We start from the raw sequence: 24,184 nt of genomic DNA, 5'->3' as shown, positions 1-24,184 counted from the left end.
GCTGTCTACAAAAACCAATCCTCCCCTTCGCCCTGAGTGACAGAGTTGTAGCTGGACTACATGTTCCAGAATCATGCCTGCTACCCTTGGAACTAGGTGTAGCCATGTAGCTAAGTTCTCCTGACAGATGTGATCTATATCCTTTATTTACTTAAAGTTATCCTGACAATAAGAATCTTCCAAAAACTCATTTTCTAAACTGAGATGTAATTCACACCATACAATTCACCATTTGAGTTTATAATTCATTGTTTTTTTCTTATTAAATTTATTGGTGTGACATTAGTTAATAAAACTATATACACAGTCTGTCCAGAAAAAGTCCAGCCATTGTTACTATAACGAGAATGGTTTATGTGGCATTGATGTAACCCGGCAGCCAACATGAGTGGACTGGAATGCACATGGGTGAACAATGATGACTTCACTATATTAGTCAGTGTGGGCAATAGACACCACTGAGTGAGCATGTGTACTGTGTGGCCATAGCATTCAAAATGACTGAGCAAGCAGAGCAACGAATCTGCTTCAAATTTTGCATTAAGCTTGAACATTCCTCCACAGAAACTATTGGGATGATTCAGAAGCCCACAGCTATGGGCAACTAGTGACTGGCAGCTTCATCACAAAAATGAGCCACTCATGCAACATGTCAGCACATCTTGTGCAGAGTTTTTTGGTGGAATAAAATTGCCCAGGTGACTCAGCACCCCCTACAGATTTGGTGCCCTGCAACTTCTTGTTTTTTGAAAAACCAAAATTCACCTTTGCAAGGGAAGAGATTTCAGACCACCAATGAGATTCAGGAAAATACAACGGGGCAGCTGATGGTGATTGGGAGAACTGTGTGAGGCCCCAAGGTGCCTACTTTGAAGGGAACTGAGGCATCATTGTCCTATGTATAATGTTTCTTGTATCTTTTCTAATAAATGTCTCTTTTTCCTATTATGTGGCTGGGTACCTTCTGGACAGACCTTGTAGGTTTCAAGTGTATGATTCTATGACACATCATGTGTGTGCTGCATTGTGTGCCCACCACCCAAAGTCAAATCTCCTTCCATCACCATGTATTTGACCTCCTTTACTACCCCCCACCCTCCGTTCCCTCTGGTAACCACCACACTGTTTTCTGTGTCTACGAGTTTCTGTTTGTTTGTCTTGTTTGTTCATTTGTTGCTTTCATTTTTATATCCCACATGAGTGAAATCATCAGTTTTTTATTTTTCTGTCTGACTTATTTCATTTAGCGCTATATTCTCAAGATCTATCCATGTTGTTGCAAATGGCAGTATTTCATCTTTTCTTACAGCTGAGTAGTATTCCATTATATATATGTACCATATCTTCTTTATCCAATGCTTTATCAAGGGACACTTCTGTTGTTTCCATGTCTTGGCCTTAGTATAGTGAGAGGTTGGGCATTACCTAATTCCAGGGTATTTTCATCACCCTCAAAAGAACCACTGTACTGGTTATCAGTCACTCCTCCTTCTCTCCTCTCCTCTGCTTCTGGCAACCACTAATTCACTTTCTGTTTCTATGGATTTGCCTATTTCATATAAGCAGAATGATGCAACATGTGGCCTTTTGCGACTGGCTTCCTTCACTTAGCATAATGTTTTCAAGGTTCACTCATGGTGCAGCATGTATCAGTATTTTATTCCTTTTTATTGCTGAATCATATTTCATTGTATGGATATACTGCTTTTGTTTATCCACTCATCAGGTGATATATGTTAGGCTGTTTAAACTTTTTGGCTATTATGAAAAATGCTGCTATGAATATTTGTGTACAAGTTTTTGTGTCAACATATGTTTTCCATTTTCTTGAATATACACCTAAGAGTAGAATTTCTGGGTTCTGTGATAATTCTATATTTAAGTCTTTGAAAAACTCTTCCATGGCAGTTGTACTATTTTATATACCCACCAGCAAAATATTAGGGTTCCAATTTCTCCACATCTTCACTGTGGATGTTTAACTTTATGTGTCACCTTGACTAAATTAAACGAATGCCCAAATAGCTAGTAAAGCATTTCTGGGTGTGTCTGTGAGGGTGTTTCTGGTGATTTGGTAGACTGGTAAAGAAGATCCATCCTCACCTATGTGGGCGAGCATCACCCAATCAGTTGAGGGCCTAAATAGAACAAAAAGGCAGAGGGAAAGCAAATGCTCTTTATCTTCTTGAATTGGGATGTCCATCTGCTCCTGCCCTTGAACTTTGGAGTTCCTGGTTCTGAGGCCCTCAGACTCCAGGGCTTACACAGGTGGCCCCACAATTCTCAGGCCTTCAGACTCAAACTTATTTACACCACTGGCTTTTCTGGTTCTCCATATTACAGATAGCAGACTGTGACTTCTTAGCCTCCATAATCTCATGAGCCAATTCCTATAATAAATCTCTCTCTTTCTCTCTCTCTCTCTCTCTCTATAATTTTTTTTAATTAAAAAAAAAACACAAAACTCTAGATTCCAGATACCCCACTATCTAGGTATCTCATTGTGGTTTTGATTTGCACTTCCTTAGTTACTAATGATGTTGAGCATTTTTTTTCATGTACTTAATGGTCACTTTCTCTGGAGAAATATGTATTCAAATCTTTTACCCATTTCCAATTGAGTTGTCATTTTCATTATTGAGTTGTAAGAGTTTTTAAATATATTTTGTATATTATATCCTTTTTAAATACTTGACAAAAAGTTTCTCCCATTCATTACCTTCTCACTTTTGTGATAGTGTCCTTTGATACACAAAAGTTTTTAATTTTGATGAAGTCCATTTCATCTCTTTTTTTCTTTGGTCGATTGTCCTTAAAGTGTCATATCTAAGAAATTATTCCCAATCAAAATTCACAAAGATTTACACCTATGTTTTCTTCTATGAGTTTGATAGTTTTAGCTCTTACATGTGGATCTCTGATCATTTTTAAGCGAATTTGTAAATATGGGGCAAGGTAAGGGTCCAAGTTCATTCTTTTACAAGTAAATATCTAGTTGTTCTAGCAACGAAACGTTATCCTTACTCTACTGTCTTGGCACCCTTGTAGAAAACCAATTCACGAAAGATGTGTTTATATTTCTGGACTTCCAATTTTATTCAATCAGTGTATATGCATGGTTTCATGCCAGTACGGCACCAGCTTGATTACAATAGCTTTGTAGTAAGTTTTGAAAGCAGGGAGTGGAGAACAAATTTATTCTTTTTCAAGATTGTTTTGACTATTATGGGTGCTTGCATTTTCATATGAGTTTTAGAATTAGTTGGCCCATTTTTCAAAAAGTGGTAGGAAAAATCTGATAGGGATTGTGTTGAATTTGTAAATCAATTTGGGGAGTCCTGCCATCCTAACAATAATAGGTCTTCCAATCCATGAATACAGGATGTCTTTCAATTTCTTTAATATCCTTTGACAATGTTCTATAGTTTTCAGTGTGCAAGTCTTGAATCTCTTTGGTTGAATATGATCCAAAGTATTTTTATTCTTTTGGATACTGCTATAAAGGGTATTGTTTACTAAATTTCATTTTCAAATTGATCATTGCTTAAAATGCAACTAATATCTGTGTATTGGTCTTATATCCCACAATGCTGCTGAATAATTTATTAGCTCTGATAGGTTTTTAGGCTTTTTTTGTGGTTCTCTGTATATTAGATCATGTCATTTGCAGAGAGATAGGTTTACTTCTTCCTTTCCAATATGGATGCCTTTTATTTCATTTTCTTGCCTAATTGTTCTGGCTAGACTCTCAAGTACAATGTTGAACAGAAGTGGCAAGAGCAGGCATCCTTGCCTTATTCCTGATCTTAGAAAGAAAGCTTTCTGTCTTCACCATTAAATGTGTTAGCTGTGGGTTCTTCATAGATGCTCTTTTTCAGGTTGAGGAAGCTCCCTGTTTTCCTAGTTTATTGAATTCTTTTTAAATAATAAAAGTATATTAAACTTTGTTTAATGCTTTTTTTATTCATCTCTTTAGGTGATCATATGGTTATTTTTAATTTACTGTATTAACATGGTGTTTGACTTCCACAGGTTGAGCCAATGTTATGGTCCTGGGATAAATCCCAGTAGACTATGGTGTATAAATTTTTTATATGCTGCTAGATTTGGATTGCTAGTATTTTGTTGAATATTTTTTTCTGTTTATATTCATAAGTGATATTGACCTACAGTTTGCTTTTCTGGATATGTCTTTGTCTAGTTTTGGTATCAGAATAATCAAGGCTTAAAAAATAAGTTAGGAAGTGGTTTTACCTCTTCTATTTTTTGGAAGGGTTTGTGAGGGATTGATGTTAATTCTTATGTTTTTCAGATTTCACTAATAAAGCCATCTTTGTAAAAGGAAGTTGTGTGTGTGTGTGTGTGTTTTAATATTGACTCAATCTCTTTAGTTGTTATAGGCTTACTCAGACCTTCTATTTCTTCTTGAGTCAGTTTTCATAGTTCGTGTCTTTCTAGAAATGTGTCTATTTCATCTAGGTTATATGACTTATTGTCATACAATTAGTTATAGTATTCCTTTATTGCCTTTTTATTTCTGTAAGGTCAATAGTAATGGTTCCTTTTTCTTTCCTGATTTTAGTAATTTGAGACTTCTCTTTTTTTTTCTTGGCCAGTCTAGCCACAAGTTTCTCAATTTTGCTGATCTTTTCAAAGAACTAACTTTTGATTTTGTTGATTTTCTTTATTATTCCAGTAAGGCCTTTTTTAATGTGCCAAATTTGTGATGTCTGCTTTACTTAAGTGCTGAAAATAGATATTATAATTCAACTAAATACCTCATTAGTTATAGAGTTTCCCTATCACAATTGTGACAGGATATAATATTATAGTTTAAAAAATGGAAACTTTCTCCATTTATTGCCCTGATAACTTGGGCAAAATATTTAGTCTTTCTAAGCCTCTGTTTCCTCACATATAAAATGGAAATAGTAACACAGATGTCTGGAGATGTTGTTAGAATTTACGAGAAGGAATACAAAGCACCTCATGGCCCAGGGCCAGGCATTTAGTAGACACCCAAAGGATGCTGATTGTCAGTCTGACTGTTAAATTACATGATGCACATAAATACAATATCCTAGTATGAAATAGACTATGTTAGTAATCTCATCTCATTCCCCTCCTTTACCCATCCTATCCCCATCTTTAAAAGCTCAGCATGGCCAGGATTTTCCATCCTATCACAGTGCTGTTTACCAAATAATTACTCCAGGGTAGCTGTTGTCATCAATACCTGGGCCCACTGCAGCACAGCCTGCCTTTTTTTCTTACTTCTTGGGACCAAGTTACTTGTAACATGGGGAGATAAAATGGATCTCTAAAGAATATGAATCTCTTAAGGATGCCCCCAATCCCCTAGCCCTCATTACATGCTCAATAAATACAGGAAGAATAAATGAGAACACCAGAGGAGCATATGCTAAGGGGTTAGCAAAGACTGTCACTAGCCCAACTTCCTCTTTAAGCGCCTAATAAGAGGCCATTCTGGTAGAATATTTCACTTAACAGATAGTGTGCATGTGTCAGTACAGCCAGCCACTCTTCAACTAAACAGTGAGGTATGTGTGCCACAGCTTAAGAGGGTGTGCCTGGGTGTGTAGGCTATGTGGGATACAGCACAACAGGATATGGTAGAAGAATGAAAGGTTGAGGCAAGGTTATTTTGGAATATTAGAAGAATTAAAGAGGTATGAGCCTCTGTGAATACCTTTGCAGCTATAAGGTAAAGAGAAGATAAGGAAGTGCCTCAATCTGAAGAAATTCACAGCACAGCTTTCTCATCCAGGATTTTTCTGAAAGTTGCAAAAAAGAATGCCGAATAGAATGTCTTGACAGGTGGCACTTAGGCAAGTACCCTGTTCTTCAGAACAGTATGACAGACCCTGAGGAAAAGAACAGGGGCGGGAAAGGGAACTCCTGAGAAAACGGCCCAAAGAAAGGTTTTACATAGCTTAAAGATGATTGTTCTAAAATCAAAGTAGCATGGGGGAGAAAATCTTTTTACCCTGGTGCTTCCTGTTTCTCTTTCAGTCAAGAAAATCCAACAGTAAAAACCAAAATAATTCTAATTCTGATTTCTTTCATCTCAGACCCCATCTAGTACGTCACAAAGTCCCCAGGTAGAACCAACAAAGATAGGTCCAGCTGTGAGCCAATGCCTGATAGGACGTAGTGCTAAATGACCGCCCCCCCCAAAAAAAAACCATCACCAACAAAACCCAGTAACATATAAGTCTATTTGTTTGCCCAGTTCCTAACTACCTCAAATGCTAATGAGTTCAGAAAGAATTATTTTTGTCAGTTCTCTGAGTAGGGTTTTGAGGAAATAAAAGAAAGTAACAGTCATAAAATGAACAGCTGGGACGAGGAAAGCCAGCATGAAAACAACAGCTGAAAGGTTCACACCATATGCAGCGCGCATGCACACACACTAATAAAGATCATCCTGTTTCATATATCAAAATTGAGACACTTGTATAAAATATTGGTTATAAAAAACTAATATAAATGAAGTGTAACACTTTAAAAGGGATAGATATCAACATTATCTTTAAACTTGTGTTTTATGAGGTAATTTCATAAATTACATATCACATTGGCAAACATTCGCTAATTGATAAGGTTATGGCTGTAACTTTGAAATTCTCTTAACCACATTTTTTTGCCTTCTAATAAAGGGTATTTTGGGGGGGTGCTTACAGTTTTCTGCTTCAGGTTCCATATGGGATTTTGCATTTTCATATCATAGAAAACCAATGAGGGTAAGCATGAGTTTGGTTAAAAAGTGGTACAGTTTTAGGTACTAATATGCACAGATTTAAATGTAATCATGTTTGACAAAACTTGTGATCTATTTCAGATCAACTCATATGACTGGGATTAGGTATTAGGCTCTTTCTCAGAACTTGAAACAAGTGTGGCAAAAACATCAGATAATTAAGCAGTGGCTTTAATATAGGCTCATACAATTTACATTTTCATGAAATAAAGTAGGCAAATAAAAAAAGTAAAATGGAAACATTCAAATGAAATTATTATCCAAAATTCAGTTCAATAATTTATTTTAAAATTAAATATAAATTTCCCACATAACTCAGCAATTGCACTCATATATTTCTACTCTAGAGAAATTAAAAAATGCACAAAGATTTATATGTAAGTATTCATAGCAGTACTATCATAAAAATAAAAAATTAATAACATAAATGTCCCTCAACTTATGAGTATATAAATAAAAAATGGTATATCATACAAGATTATACCATTTAGCAGAAAAGAGGAATGAAGTACAGATATATGCCAAATCATGGAAGAACTTCAAAAACATGCTCATTTTAAAAAAGGCAAATGTAAAAGATCACATATTATATGATTCCACTTATATGGAATATTGAGAACAGTAAAATCTGTAGAGACAGAAAGCAGATTAATGTTGGCCTGGGGCTGAAGGTGAGAAAGGGGAGAGCGAATGCAATGGACATGAGCCATCATTTGGGGATGTAAGAAGTGCTCTAAAATTGGATTATGGTGACAGTTACAAGACTTGATAGATATAGAAAAAAATCATTTAATTGTACACTTAAAATAAGTGAATTTTATAGTATGTCAATTATATCTCAATAGAGTTGTTTTAAAAATAGTCTAGTAAGGTGCAAAATGTAACAGGCACAGATCTTACGTGTACAACTCAGTGACTTTTAACATACATATACGCCCATGTAACCAACACCCAGACCAAGATACAAAACTTTTTAGCACTCCCATAAAGTTTCCTTGTGTCTTTTCCTACCTTGAACTTTCCTTATATCCTTTCCTATTGGTAGCTCACCGTCCCCCTCCACAGCAGCAGTTACCACTAATTCACTCTCTATCATCTTGATGTACTTTGTCCATATTGAAACGTCAGGGTTTCTTTTGCTCACCATAATGTCTGTGAGATTCATCCATGTTGACGCTAATATCAGTAGTTCATTGTTTTTTTATTGCTGTGGAGTATTCATTGTATAAACAACGCCACAGTTTGAAGTCTTATGTCAAAGAATATTTAGGTTGTTTCTGATTTGGGGCTATTATGAATAAAGCTGCTATGAACATTATTTTAGATGTCTGTTGATGGATACATGCACTCATTTTTCTTGGGTACTTAGCTAGAAGTAGAAATGCTGATTCAAAGAGTAGGCAAATGGTTAACCAAGCGGTTAAACAGATTTCCACTCCTACAAACAATACCTAAAAGTTTCAGCTGTCCTACCTCCTCACCAACAGTTGGTAATGTCAATCTTTTTAATTTTAGCCATTGTGCTAAAATTACATTGTGTATAGAGGTATCCTGGCATGGTTTTCATTTTCATTTCCTTGATTAAGAATGAAATTGAGCACATTTTCATACACTTACTGACTGTTTGGATATCTTTCTTGGTGAAGTGCCTGTTCAAGGTTTTTGTCCATTTTTAATAGGCTGTCTGTCTCTTATCGTTTTATAGAAGTTCTTTATTCTGTATATAAATCTTTTATCAGATATGTGTATTACAGATATTGTTCCCCAATCTGTAGCTTGCCTTTTCTCTCTCTTAATGGTGCCATTGATATACAAAAGTCCATAATATTAGTGAAGTCCAATTTATTATTATTCTCTTTCATAGTTAAGAGTTTTTATGTCCAGTTAAGAAACCTTTCCCTATGCCAAGGTAATGAAATATTCTCTCCTACATTTTCTCCTAGAAGATTTATTGCACTGTCTTTCACAGTTGAATCTTTCATCACTTATCAAATTAATTTTTGTATATGGAGTCACAGTTCATTTACTTTCCCATAAAGATACCGACTTGATACAGCACTGTTCATTGATAAGACTGTCCCTTCCCACAAGACATCAGTGGCCTCATTCCCGTAAGTCAGGTGACTACATTAGACATGAGTCTGTTTCTTGACTCTATTATGTTCCATTGTTCTGCTTTATCCTTAGGAATTGCTACTGTCTTAACTACTGGAACATGATAGTAATCTTGAGCCGGGGAACATTTTAGTGCACATGATTTTTTGTAGAAAAAAATTGTTCTTACAAGATGTTCTTGTAAAAGGGACAAAGGCCAAAAAATCATCTAGTTCAGGTCTTACATGTCAACATGCATCTATTTTGAAAAAGATAAATTCTTTAATCAGTAAAATAAAAAATAGTTTTCACCACATAAGCTCTACAAAATATACATGCTGTTTTATGTTAACTGCAGGAAACTTTTGAACTCCAGAATGAAAATGCCTTACCTGAGTAAGGTAAATGGTATCTTTGAATGCGCGTAATGGATCTGTGCTTTGAGGGAGTTTGAAATGAAGTCCAGCCTGAAGAAGCATTTCTTCATTACCATTTTCATGATGCTGTCGATGAAGTGAAAATCTGCTTTTATAAGACCAGTCCTCTTTAGACGAAACCTTTTGAGTAAAGAGGTACAAATTGGGAAATTAGGAGTAAAACTACTTTTCTATACATTTATGACAAACTTGATAAGCACTCTACACACTGGAATAATATCACAGATGTTTTTGACATCATATGCATCATTGGTGAAAGACCAGCCTTGTGCAAAGTCAAATCAGGATTTGCACCTACACCCTACCTTATTCAAACTTGGAAAATTACAATTTGACATTTCCATTAAAAGTCTTGTCTTTTCAGCCCTGGCTGGTGTGGCTCAGCAGGTTGAGCACCAGCCTATGAACTGAGGGGGTCACTGGTTCGATTCCTGGTCAGGGCACACGCCTGGGTTGCAGGCCAGGTACCTGGTTTGGGGTGTTCAAGGGGCAACCAATTGATGTATCTCTCACACATCAATGTTTCTCTCCCTTTCTCCTTCCCTTCCTATCTCTCTAAAAATAAATAAATAAAATCTTTTAAAAAGCCTCATCAAAATATTCTTTTTTAAAAGAGTCTCATCAAAATAGTCTTTTTTAAAACAGTTATGTGTATTTTTAAATGTCATTTTATTTAAGTGAATAAACTGTCAAAACAGAATAACATTTTGGACTGAAATCAACATTTTGTTAAAACTGTCAATTCTTTAACAGGAATAAAACATGACTATTAAGATGTTAAATGCTTTAGCACTTGCTCATTTGTTTCTCAGTGATTACTAAATATATTTGAAATATTCTATTTTAAAATTTTTTTTATTTTTAAATCATTTTTTATTGTTATTCTATTACAGTTGTTGCAATTTTTCCCCCTTTGCCCTCCTGCACCCCTCCCGCCCCCCTCTCCCACAGTCAGTTCCCACACTGCTGTCCACGTCTGTAGTTCATTCACACATGTTCTTTGTCTAGTTCCTTCCCCTTCTTTCCATGATTATCCCTCCCCCGTGACCCCATTCTGGTCACTGTCAGTCTGTTCCATGTTTCCATGTCTGTGGTTCTATCTTGCTTGTTAGTTCATTTTTTTTCATTAGATTCCTCCTACATGTGAGATTATGGTATTTGTCTTTAGCCCCCTGGCTTATTTCACTTAGCGTAATGCTCCCCAGTTCCATCCACGCTGTCACAAAAGGTAGGAGCTCCTTCTTTCCTTCTGCTGCATAGTATTCCATTGTGTAAATGTACCACAGCTTTTTGATCCACTCATTTTCTGATGGACACTTAGACTGTTTCCAGCACTTGGCTATTGGAAATAGTGTCGCTATAAATATAGTGGTGCATAAGTTCTTTTGAATTGGTGATTCAGGATTCTTAGGGTATATTCCCAGCAGCAGAATCACTGGGTCAAAAGGCTGAAATATTTGATTTTGATATAGTTGAAGACACAAACCAAAACGTGATTCTCCTTTTCCCTGAAATAAATCTTTTTTCTTTTAAGCTAGGCATAACTTACAGGATCTTTCTCCTATCCCTTTAATAAGTTATCGTCAGGTCAAAGTAAAAAAACAAAAACAAAAAAAACCCACACACAGCAGTAGTGTCCTTTTACAGAAAAAAAAAAAAGGCAATAATTTCTGCCTTCTAGGCCCATTATGTAATGCACTATTAGCATTTGATAAAGATATAACTGATGGCTATATAGGAAAATATCAGAGTTCGAATCCAAGGTTCACAGACTTTGAAAAACACATTCCACCCTGCCTCAAAGAAACCTAAAAATTAAAAAGTTTAATCCCTGTTCATAAAATATGACATAATTCCCAGCATTGCCCAGACCAATCACCTTAAAGGGAAAAAGTTGTTTAGGCATTTATTTATATGAAATGATAGTAATATACATTAACCATATTTAATGTGCAGTTTTTCCAAATTATAGATACAGGGTCTGGCAGAGGTAAGGCCTGCTTAAGTGTGGCTGGTAGGGTAGTAACATGGATGTAATAATTTCCAGTTTTAATTTGAACATTTCACCTAAAATGTCATATGTGTCAAATGTGCTTGAGTGTGATATTGTTATGTTACAGAATTAGATGTTTATGGCTTTTTTAGTTTTTTAGCAATTTATTTATATCACCACAGTTTGAAAATTTAACACCATAAAATTTATCACTATCTTTTTAATGTCTACAGCCCATGTAGTTTTGTCTTCTTTTCAGTCTTAATATTTTTTATGTGTTTTATATCTTTTTCCTGTATTAATCTTGCCTGATATTTTTGTTTAGTTCAATGATTTTTCAAATAATTCAATAATATTTTCAAAGCACCAGCTTTTGCTTTATTGTTCCTCTTTTCATTGTTTGCTTTTTATTTCATTATTTTGTCCTTTTATCTTTATACTTTTTTATTTTACTTATTTGGGGGATTATTTTAATGTTCTTTCATTGGCTTCTTATGTGGTGGGAGGAGGGAAATGGAGACAACTGTACTTGAACAGCAATTTTAAAAAAGAGAAAAGATATTGACATTTAATTAATGTGCTTACGGTTTTGTAACAAAAGATTTTGCAATAAAACGGGTCATTATTTGTGCCTCTATATTTTTCAAAACTGTTATCACAAGACAGTTTAGAGAATACTAATTACCCCTATAATTTAGTTAAAATAGAGGTATTAGTATCAGTCATCTATACACATATGAGATGCACATATCTTTACCAATAGTCTTCCTTTTAAAAATGCTTCTTCCTTTTTAAAGTCTGAAATACACCTCTGCATCTCTCAGCTCTTTCTCTCATCAGTAATGATTTGAATGTAACCTATTATCAATGAACCTAATCTCCTGTTATGTGAGAAACTTTCTACCTTCTAATAGCTGTGCTTTGGAAGTCTTATAAAGTTCAGCTATAGCAATGTTACCAGAAGGAATTAGAAAGTGCCAGGGAAGGTTCTGATTGCTTTAAGAATATTAACTCGATTAACCCTCATAACAACCTTATGGGTAGGCAGTATTATTATCATCCCATTTTACAGATGAGAAAGCCAAACATAGAAAGGTGAAATACTTTGCCCAAGATTCAAAGCTATTTGTGCAGTCCAGTTCTAGCCTCTACCTCTTTAAATCTAGATAAACAAAATAAACAAAATAAAACAAATCATATGGCCAGATTGACCTTGATGAATAGTAACAATAGCTTACATTGTATGAGTTCTCACTGTGTGAAGAAGTGTGCTAAGGCTTTAATGTATTAATTAACAATATTTACACATGATCACATGCACGCACACACATGCACACAGTCGTAAGAGGTTATTTACTACTATTAACCCCAATTTACTGATAAGAACACTGAAATTCAGAATGACTACCATATTTTTCTGTGTATAATGTGCTCTGGTGTATAAATGTGCAACCACATTTTTGGTCCAAACTTTCAGGAAAAAGTCTTTCATTTTAATTTTTTAATTTATTTATATTTAGATACTTTTTTGTATTATAAAGGAATTTTAGCATTTAATTTTGAACATATTATGGTACAAGAAATTTATTTGTAACAAATAATTACAAAACACAAGAACAGATACAACGTATTTCAGGTACTACCCATGAAGAAGGCTCATCCTTATTTTTCCCTCAGAAATGTGGGCCAAAAAGTGCACACTATACATGGCAAAATATGATAAATAATTTTTCCAAGGCTATATAGCTAGTGAGGGGCAATGCTAGGATTCAAATCCAGATTTGTCTATTCCAAAGTCCAAGCTTTTAATCACTGTGCAAAATTGATAACTGCTTGTTGAAAATATGATTATTTTACAAAGAAGTAATACATCCCACACTAGGGAGAGGTGTTTTAATATTTTTGTTTAATACGCCAGAAAAGATCTAAATAAAAAAGCCAAATTTTTATGTAAAGTTATTCTTGAGGATTCCTTTATTTTCACATTACTTGTTCAAATCCTCAACTAATCAACATCATTTAAAAAGAGGCAATGACTAAGGGTTCATAATGAACAGAACATCTCTTCATGTTTCCCTGTTTTAAAATATTGTGTTGAGTATCTTTGAACATCATCAGACATATCACAAAAACAAGGCAATTCCATTTTCAGGAGGTAAGTAGAAATGCTTATACATTTAAGAAAAAGGTTTAGCAATTTCTAAAACCTTTCTGAAATATAGTGAAAAGAGAGTCATCAGCTTTGGAGTGTGATAATAAGTTTGAATCCATATATATTACTTACTACCTAGGAGTATAGGTAGAACTCTCACTCTCCAGTGCCTTGGTTCCCTCCTGGGCCTCCGCCAAAGTGGAAAGAGGTTGGATTACTGTTAAATAAAACAATGGGTACTTGGTACACAGCATCTGCTCAGAAAATTTTTTTGCTTCTTTCATGCCTTCAATCCCACTCTCAACACTTCTAGGAGGATACTAACCTCCACCCTCCTTCATTTTGAAATGATAGTATCCCCAAAAGATGAGCCCCACGATAATGAGACTAATAAAGAGGGGGCGGGGGACAAAAACTAAGCTTATATTATTAAAGCTAAAAGTACAATACAACTTCGATATGTTGAAGCAAATACAGTTGGGTTCAAGTGGTAAAATTGAGGAAGATTTAGAACTTTGTGGTTACTTTACACAAGTGATGGTGTAGGGGGGCCAAGAACTGCACAATCATCTCAACAGATGAACAAAACGCATTAGACAAAATCCAACACTTTTTCATGACCTAAACACTCAGCAAACTAGGAATAAAAGGGAACTGCCTCAACCCGCTAAAAGGTATCTATGAAAAACCTACAGCGCATCATACTAAACAGCAAGAAGACTAAAAGCTTTCTCCATAAGGAAAGAAAGGGAACAAGGATGTTTGATCTTACCACTTCTGTTCTACATTGTACCAGAAGTCCTAGCCAGAGCAATTTGGCAAGAAAAATAAATAAAGGCATCCAAATTGGAAAGGAAGAAATACAACTACCTCTACCTGCAGATGACATGCCCTTTTATATAGAAATCCCTAAAAAAAATTTAGAAAGAACCTATTACAACTAATAAACTAGTTCTACAAGGTCGCAAAACATAAATTCAATATACAAAAAAATTCTATCTTTACAACACTAGTAATAAACAATCTGAAAATTAAGAAAACAATTTCATTTACAATAGCACCAAAGATAATAAAATATTTAGGAATAAATTTGACTAATGAAGTATAAGACTTGTATACTAAAAACTACAAAATTAAAGAAGACATCACATGTTCATGGATCAGAAGACAATATTATTAAAACAGCAATACTTTGCAAACTGATCTACAGATTCAACACAATTCCAATCAAAATCCCAGCCGGCTTTTCTGCAGAAACTGGTAGAGTGATCCTAAATTCATATGGAAATGCAAAAACACCCATAACAGTCAAAACAATCTTGAAAGAAGAACAAATTGGTGAACTCATACTTCCTGCTTTCAAAACGTACTACAAAGTTACAGCAATCATGACAAAGCATACTGGCATAAAATGGACATACAAATCAATGCAACAAAATTGAGAATCGAAAAATAAATCTTTTCGAAGAAGGGGTCAAGAGAATTCAATGAGGGAAGTAATAATGTTTTCAATAAATGTTGTTAGGTCAACTGGCTATTCGTATGCACATTTACTTCACATCATACAGAATTATTAATTCTTAATGTATCATGAACCTAAAATTAAAAGCTAAAACTAGAAGACAACACTGAAGTAAACTTTTGTGATCCAGGTTAGGCATGGTTTCTTAGCTACAACACAAAAAGGACATGAGATAAAAGAGAAGATGGGTAAATAGGACTTCATCAATATTAAAAATGTTTGTGCTTTCAATGACACCATAAGTAAGTAAAAAGACAGCTCACGAATTGGGAGAAAATATTTGAAAATTATATATCTGATAAAAACATATCCAGAATATATATATATATATATATATATATATATATATATATATATATTCTTTTCAAGATAAGAATACCACTCAATATTAAAAGGACAAATAACCCAATTAAAAAATGGGCAAAAGATTTAAATATACATTTCTCCAAGGAAGATATTTAAATGAACACCAAGCACATGAAAACATGATCAACATGATTAGCCAAAGAAATGCAAATTTCCTGTAAATATAAATGTCCAGGAAAATGAAAAAAAAAAAAGAGGGAATGGTAAAAAACAAGTATTGGCAAGAACGTGGAAAGACTGAAACCCTCATACATTATTGGTAGGAATGTAAAATGGTGCAACCACTATGGAATGTAGTTTGGCAGCTCCTTAGAATAACAAACATAGAGTTACAATATGACACAGCAATTCTACTCCTAGGTATAAACTTAATAGATATTCACACAAAAACAGATATACAAATGTTCAGAGCAGCATTATTCATAATAACCTAAAAGTGGGAATAACACAAATTATACATCAAATGATAAACATACAAACAAAATGTGGTATATCCATACAATGGAATATTATTGGGGAATAAAAAAGAGTGACATACTAATAAATGATACAACATGGATGAACTTTGAAAAATTTATGCTGAGTGAAAGAAACCAGTCTCAAATAATTACATATTTAATTATTACAATTATATGAAATGGGCAAAACAAGCAAATATATAGATATGCAAAGCAGATTAACAGTGCCTAGAGCTGGGGTGGGAGAGGCAGAGAAAGTGGAGAGTGACTGCTCATGACAACAAAGTTTCTTCAGGGTGATGAAAATGTTCTAAGATTAGATCATGTTGATGGTTGCACAACTCTGGGAATATACTGAAAACCATTAAACTGCACACACCGAATTGCTCTTTCAGATGGTCAGTGAATTATGTCTCACTACAGGTGTTTTTAAAAGAACACATACAACACTAAAACCGAATCCGTCCAAGAAACGAAATCATCAGGAACAGAGAAAGTGAAATGCCGTACTGAAAACCAAATACACCAACATGAAGAAAAAGGAAGAGGAAGAAGAAGAGGAAATAGGAGAGAAAAGAAATGAATGATATGACGTGATAACATTAGACAAAGACTTATTTATCACATTCATTTCTCTTGCTGTAGTAAACTTTCCTGTTCTGAATATCTGTAAATGATTTTTAAAAAGTAAAGGACGTACAAAAACTGGCAAGTGAGCATTATTTTCATGTGTAATAATGAATGAGGTTTAAGCAGCCATTGGCTCCCATTTAATTTTTAAATGCTCCTGAAAAAACATAATTAAAAGTAACATAGAAAAATTACAATTCCCAAAATGATGACTATAAGAGTTTAACTCCCCAAAAGTTAAAGGAAAAAAGTTATATTCCATTATCTTCTTCCTAAAAAATAATTCAAAATAAAAATTAGACTTCATTTGGTTCTCTGAACCCCTGTGGAAAAAGTCATGAATATGCCCATAGCCCACCATCCTGAAACAGTGAGAATCAAAAATGGCTTACCTTTTTTAATGTGCTGAAGGAAGGCCAGGATTGATATCCATATTCAGATGCAAATCGAGCTTTGGGGAAAATGGTCCAATCCCAGCAATCACTGACATAGTCATAAAAATGCACATCACCAAAATGCTTATCATATGGGTTGGCAGAGAGCCAGCCTTCTGCAATGGACTTGGCCCCGTTTGTAGGACTGGATGTGATAAAAGGCCGAGTCTTGTCTCCCTGAGTTCAGAAACAAAATGGTTTAAAGGGTAATATTTTCACCCTGTAAAGGACAGACAAGTTCTTTGAAAATACTATCAAGACCCAGAAATGCCAGGTAGTCGATAGAAAAATAATAGAAACATTTATCTTCTTCCACATCAAACCACCACCAGCACCTTTCTGCTATTCACCAATCCTTTATGCTCTTTCATAATTAACATTTAGCTTATTCCTCACAGCACCTGCTCCTGATTTTTTTTCAGTCATGCCTTGCCTCAACCTTACTTTTTACCATGATGGTAGAATAGTTCAGAATATCTCAACCTTGACACTACTGACATTTTGGATCTGGTAATTTTTTGTTTTGTATATGTATGTTGGAGGTTGGGGGTGTCTTAGGCATTCTAGAATGTTTAGTAGCATTCCTGGTCTCTGTCAGTATATCTCCTCTTTCCCCACAAAAAAGAAAACAATATGTCCCCTTGTCCTTTAGGGACAGAATTGCCTCCACTTGAGAAACACTGGCCTAGTAGTTAAAAATAGGGGCTATTGTGTCCTGGCTGGGTAGCTCAGTTGGTTAGAGAATTGTCCTAATACACCAAGGCTGTGGGTTCAATCCCAAGTCAGGGTACATACAAGAAACAACCAATGAATCCAATGAATGAACTGTCTCTCTCTCTCTCACTCTCTCTCTCTCTCTCACACACACACACACACACACACTCATCAAAAAATAAAATCTTTAAAAAAAAAGAATAGAGGCTATTGGGTCCGACAGACCAAAGTTTAAATCCCAAATCAGAACTGTATTGTTTTTGGTCAGGTATAAGCCTCTGTAGCCTTATTTGTAAAGTGTGGGTAACAGCACCTCCTTCAAAGGGCTCTTGTAAAAGGTAAGGAGCTCGTATGGAAGAGGTGGCTAAGTGTCCACCAAAATTCATGTTCCCATTTCCACAATAGATTGAGTTGTCCCTAGGTAGTGGCATCCTACCCTCTGTGGGGCCAGGTGCCCTATTCTGGTCCTCTTCCCCCAGGGCAGGGCCTAGGAGATGGTGGAACTGGAAGACAGAAGGAGTCCAGGACTCTGACAGAAGGGCAGCTGCCTGCTCCTTCAGAAGCAGCCACTCTATAGGGTTAGTGAGTAAGAAACTTTTATTATGTAAACCACTGTAACTCCACTGTTTATTTGCTACAGCAGCTAGCATAAAAGTACTTAATGTAGTGCCTAGCACACAGGCAGAACTCAAAATGTTTTAGTTACTATCATCTTAAAAGATGAACTCACTTCTTATTTCACTAAGAATCATTCATTTAGCACATATGTGTGAAGTGTTTATTGTGTGTCAGGCATTTTGCGACACTGCAAAAACACAGAGAGAGAAAATCTGTGAGGTTGTCCAATATTAACATCTCTTGGAAGCTCTACTATGCACCAGGCATGCACTTCCTCCTATGCGCTGGAACAGGGCAGACATCTGACTGACCGCTTAAAAGAGTAAGTAGATTGCAATTTCGTGGTGAGACCAGATGCTGAACAAGTGTGGTAAGTGTGATGAATGTTTTGAAGAAAAAATACAGGGCTCTTTGGAAAAATAAAATATATTATAGAAGGCCTCCCTGAGAAATAGATTATCAGAAGAGAGTTTTCTCAACTTTTCTCCATTAGGTTGTACTTTTTTGGGTACTCCCATCCATTTTTTTTTTCTTATTTCTCTTCTGTCACAGCAAAAAAAAAAACAAAAACAAAACCAAAACCAAAACCAGAACCAGTAACGTTTATTCCTTTTCTTTGTCAGCTTCCCCCTCTGTCTTCTGGTTATCTCTATTTTACTCTGAAACTATAGTCAATAAATTATCATTTACTCTTAAAAAAAATAAAATCTCCCTCTACTGCTCTATTCCCTCAGCATAAGGACTCCTCTCATCCCAATAAAGAATCCCTTTGTCCCCTGCAGTCCAGCAGATTGTACCACTCACACCTCAGCCCCTGACATTAGGCTCCTCATCATTCCACTTGACTCAAATTGGTTTTGGTTTTTGTTTGGTTTTTCAAAAACTGCCCATGGACTTCTACTTACCAAATAAAGCAAAAATCCCACACTCTTCTCTCTTTGGTGTATAGTTAGGGACCTATTTACCACCCGTTATTATTATTATTTTTATTGATTGACTTTAGAGAGAGAGAAGAAGGGAGAGAAAGAGAGGGAGAACAGAGGGGAACATCAATTTGTTGTTCCACTTATCTATGCATTCAATTGCTTGATTTTTTATACGCCCTGACCAGGGGACAAATCTGCAACCTTGGCGCGTTGGGACAAGGCGCTAACCAACTGCACGCCTGGCCAGGGCTTTCCTTTTTCTGCCCATTATTTTTTAAGTTCTCTCCATCCCGGGGGCTTATTCACTAGTCTTTCACATTTTGGTTTCCCAGGACCTGTCTGATTTCTCCTTCCCCAGCTCTCTTCATCTTCTCAAATGGACAGTGCTCTCCCTTCAGCCTCTCCTTGTCCATGCCCTCGGCCAAGGCATCCCTTCTCACCAAATGTTCAGATTACTCCCAAGTTATTTCACCTCCACGCTCCCCTATAACCAGCTCCACACTTCCACCGGTCTGGTCCTGCCAACATCTCAAATCCAACCTTTCAAAGCAGGATTCCTTACTTATTGTTCACAAACTGATTCGATTATAGTTCCTACCTTCATTAAGGATACCCAATAAGAGTTATCTTCAATTTCTCCCTCTCTCTCTTTTACCTCCCATATTCAGTGACTCTGAATTTAAATATTTTTTCCATCACCCCATTTCCAGCCCCACTCCACTGGACTCTACTACCTATAACCAAAATGACCTTGGACAATTAATCTTTGTAACCCTCCAATGTCTTCATCTCTAAAATAAAGATATTACTTCCATTCGAGGGTGGTTATAAAAAATAAATAAATCTGATAAAAACATTTATATTATTACTATATTATTATAATAATGTTCATTAATATGATAATCATAATTAATATATTAATATCTAACATCTATTATCCTCAATAACCGGGAATTCCTGGGGGTTTTTTAAATTTCTGGATTTTATAAGTGGTTTCCTCACCTAGATTCTCTCATGTCCTTAATTCTTTGCTAGTAAAGACACTTTGCAGAATGGATCAGATAAAGTTCCTCCCCTCCCCTAAAATGCCCACTAGCTTCCTACTGTCTACTGAATAAAGCCCAACTCCATAACAATCAAAGTTTTTTAACATTTGTTTTCAAGCTGCCTTTTCCATATTTGACTTTCCAACCTAATCAGGAGTCCTTTGTTTCAAATACTGTGCACTGCATGCTGCTTCTCACATATTTTCACAACTTTTTACTTTGTTCACATTGTTTTTATGACCTAAAACACCTATGGCATAAGCCTTTGCTTCAAATTCTACTCCACCTTTAAGGGTTGGTTTGAAAGTCACCTTTCCTAGATTCTTCTGTTTAAAAATAATGGCTCTTCCACATAGTCCCCCCCATCTGGAACTCCATTTTTCATAGCACTTCCCTCCCTCTGCCCTCTAATTCTTCCCATGTTTCCCCTAAGAGCAGACTACAAGCGCGTGAGGAAAACGGTTTCCCCACAGCATTGGGAATGAGGCTTTGCTCCTGGTTACAGGTACTCAGCAGATGCTGGTTGAATTTAAAACATTAAAAAGCATGGTAAGATTGTGGGTACCCTTAAATTATAAACAGTGTTCCTTTATAATGACTTTGAAGTAAAACTGGAGAAGGCTGACCAATTGGCCTTAGTCAATTAACCTTGAGTAATTTCTGTCCATTCCTCCAGACTCTTGAACAATTTAAAATAAATGACTAAGAGCCTCTCCCTAAAAATATCCATCCCTGATGATGACTATGATTTCTTTCAATTTTTGTATCATTTCCCCTTGAAGTCTGATTTTTAGTCTATCTCACAGATGGCCTTTTTCTAGGTCATGACCTTAAATGCTCGTTTAGACCAAAAGATACCATAAGATAAAGCAAGAGAATGACGATTTTTTTTAAGTATGATGTACAATAGGAAAGTAATTATTATAATTAGTGTGTGCATAGGTCCATTTATGACCCTTTTCCTTAAATGCCTGATGCTTTGATAGAAATAACAACAGTATGATTATATAGCACTTAATCGTGTCCATCTTCAGAGAAGTTGGCAAACATCTTCTACTGTTCATATAATCATTTTAAAATACATAAATCTCTTATGAGAACAGCACCATATTTCCATTTCAAAGATAGAGATGCAATGGCACATAGAAGCTAATAATTTTAAGTTCAAGAATGTAGTGTCAATATTAGACATTAAAATTTGTAACTATCTGAAGACCTATTTTATTTAGCAAAATCAACAAAGGATGATAATGATGACTAGCATTAATTAAAAGTCTATTATGTGCCAGAATCTGTGTAATACACCTTTCATTCATTATCTCACTTAATCCACATAACAATTCTTAAGAGTGAGTACCTATTGTTAACCCAATTTTATAGATAGGAAAGTGGAGATTTTCTCCTGCCGTTACAACCTCCACAGGTTTTTACAGCCAGAGGTTCTGAGGCTTTCTTTTCCGGTGTGCTGAAACCCTGGGTTGCATGGTCTGTCTCGCTCCTCAGCTGTTCCTCCTGGTTTATCCTCACGCAAATGTGGAACTGCCCAGTCTACCAGCTGCAGCCTCGCCCTCCTGGTCCTCCATCCACCACCTTGCCCCACGTCCTCTCTGCCCAGGCTGCCTGTCTCCACCCCTCCTACCGGTCTGGGTGACTGTTTCTTCTTTAGCTCCTTGGTTGTCAGACTTCCATACAGTTTGGTTCTCTGGCAGTTTTGGTTGTTTTTTGTTTTTAAATTTGTTGCTGCCCTTTCGGTTGTGTGAGGAGGCAAAGTGTATCTACCTACGCCTCCATCTTGGCCAGAAATTTGATTCCTACATAGATAACGTTTTAAATATGGAATACGAATATTATGAGAGCCAACATCCAATTCTTCTATTCCACAGCCCCCTCTGCTTTCTTATTGAGCCTCATCTACTCTACTTTACTCAATTTAACAAAAAAAATTTTCTTCCTCTGGGCATTCGAGTTTTCAGTTCTTACCAGGGACCAATTTCACTTGTGAATATGAATTTTTAATTCTATGAGCAAATCAAATCTGGCATAGAGTAAAAGAAAAAAGCATATTAACTATATAAAGTTTTAACTAGGAACAGATTATTAAAAAATTAATTCACAGAATTCACTATCTTAATATACTTTTTAAAATTGGAAAGATATATGCAGAAAAATGAAGCTAGACCCCCTTCTTACACCACACACAAGAATAAATTCAAAATGGATTAAAGACTTAAATGTTAAACCCCAAACCATAAAAATACTAGAAGAAAACATAGACAGTAAAATCTCAGACACTGCCCATGGCAATATTTTATCTGCTACATCTCCCTAGGCAATGGAAACAAAAGAAAACATAAACAAATGGGATATATCAAACTTAAAAGTTTTTGCACAGCAAAGGAAAGCATCAACAAAATAAAAAGTCAGTCCTTGGAATGAGAGAATATATTCACCGATACACCTGATGAAGGGTTAATATCAAAAAATTATAAAGAACTTACAAAACTCAATACCAAAGCAACAAAAAATCCAATAAAAAAGTGGGCAAAGGACCAGAATAGACACTTCTCCAAAGAGGACATACAGGTGGCCAATAGATACATGGAAAGATGCCCCACATCTCTAATCATTAGAGAAATGCAAATTAAAACCACAACGAGATACCATCTCACACCTGTCAGAATGGCTATCATCAATAAATCAGCAAACAACAGTGCTGGTGAGGATGTGGAGAAAGGGACGCCTGTTTGTACTCTTGGTAGGAATGCAGACTGGTGCAACCACTGTGGAAAGCAGAATGGAGATACCTCAAAAAATTTTAAAGTAGAATCACTTTTGACCCAGTGATTCTACTTCTGGGAATATATCTGAAGGAACCCAAAAAACTAATTCAAAAGAACATAAGCACCCCTATGTTCACTGCAGCATTATTTACAATCTCCGATATCTGGAAAAAGCCCAAGTGTCCATCAGTAGATGAGTGGATAAAACAATGATGGGACACTTACACAGTGGAATAATACTTGGCCATAAAAAAGAAGAAAATTTTACCCTTTCCAACATCATGGATGGACGTGGAGAACATTATGCTGAGTGAAATAAGCCAGTCAGAGAAAAACAAATACCATATTTTTACCCTTATGGGGAATCTAATGAACAAACTTAACTAAAAAGCAAAACAGAGATAGACTCATAGATAGAGAGCAGGACGACAGTTAAGGCACGGAGGCAGTTAGGGGGTGGAGGGATCGAGCAAAAAGGATAAAATACTCATGGACATGGACAACAGTGTGGTGAATGTGGTGGGGAAGAAGGTACAAAAGGGTTAAATGGTAATGTAAAAAATACAATAAATATTTTTAAAAAGGAAAAAAGAAAAAAGAAGTGACACATCAATACATCATCTAATATACAGAATCACAACGTTTGGGAATCCATGGATGGGCTCCGAAGTATCTGTGACACACTGCAACTGTAAGTACAATATTGCTGCATGTATGGTGAGTTTCATGGATACATTAATTCTTAAAGAAGTCCAAAACCCATAAATCCTTTCACAGGCTGCAGCACTACAATGGATTACTCTGCATTAAAATGATACTGTTGAAGGTAGTCCTAAAATAAAGCGCACCAAAATATACTACACCAATATTCAAACTGATCCATTTTTAAAACAGGTCCTTAAATTGTACTGCATTAGAAACCATTACTTACTGCCAAGACAACCTCTCGAATGTTTTCCACATACAGTTTCACGTAGTCTTTAGTATAGATGGGCAAGAGTCTGAGGTCTATGTTATACCAGTTCATCATCAGTGCTGCTTCATTTTCATTATTGCCACTCCATATGATGATAGAGGGATGAGATTTCAGTCTCCTGATCTAAAATTTAAGAAATAATTTAACATAAAATAATTTTCAAATGCTCAACATAAAAAAACTCAGTAATAATATTCATAAAATTATAGCCATTGAATTTCTGCACATAAATTTTATGTGCCAGAACACCCATTAGA

General features: G+C 35.6%; 1 protein-coding gene across 1 annotated transcript in view; it reads right to left on the bottom strand.

Annotated features, from left to right (window-relative positions):
• MANBA (mannosidase beta) overlaps positions 1–24,184 on the bottom strand; it is a 104,833-nt gene that overhangs the window by 18,272 nt on the left and 62,377 nt on the right. Inside the window, exons 11-13 of the mRNA XM_054591677.1 lie at positions 23,883–24,050; positions 16,826–17,044; positions 9,268–9,432 (exon numbers count right to left, since the gene is read on the bottom strand). Of these exons, the coding sequence (XP_054447652.1) occupies positions 9,268–9,432; positions 16,826–17,044; positions 23,883–24,050 (552 nt within the window). The remainder of the gene's footprint in view (positions 1–9,267; positions 9,433–16,825; positions 17,045–23,882; positions 24,051–24,184) is intronic.

This window comes from Pteronotus mesoamericanus, unplaced genomic scaffold (assembly GCF_021234165.1).
Source record: "Pteronotus mesoamericanus isolate MK-2021 breed Mesoamerican mustached bat unplaced genomic scaffold, CSHL_Meso_final scaffold_232, whole genome shotgun sequence".
Classification (NCBI taxonomy): Eukaryota; Metazoa; Chordata; class Mammalia; order Chiroptera; family Mormoopidae; genus Pteronotus; species Pteronotus mesoamericanus.
The sequence above is the reverse complement of the archived record's forward strand: the minus strand, read 5'-3'. Positions and strand labels throughout refer to the sequence as shown.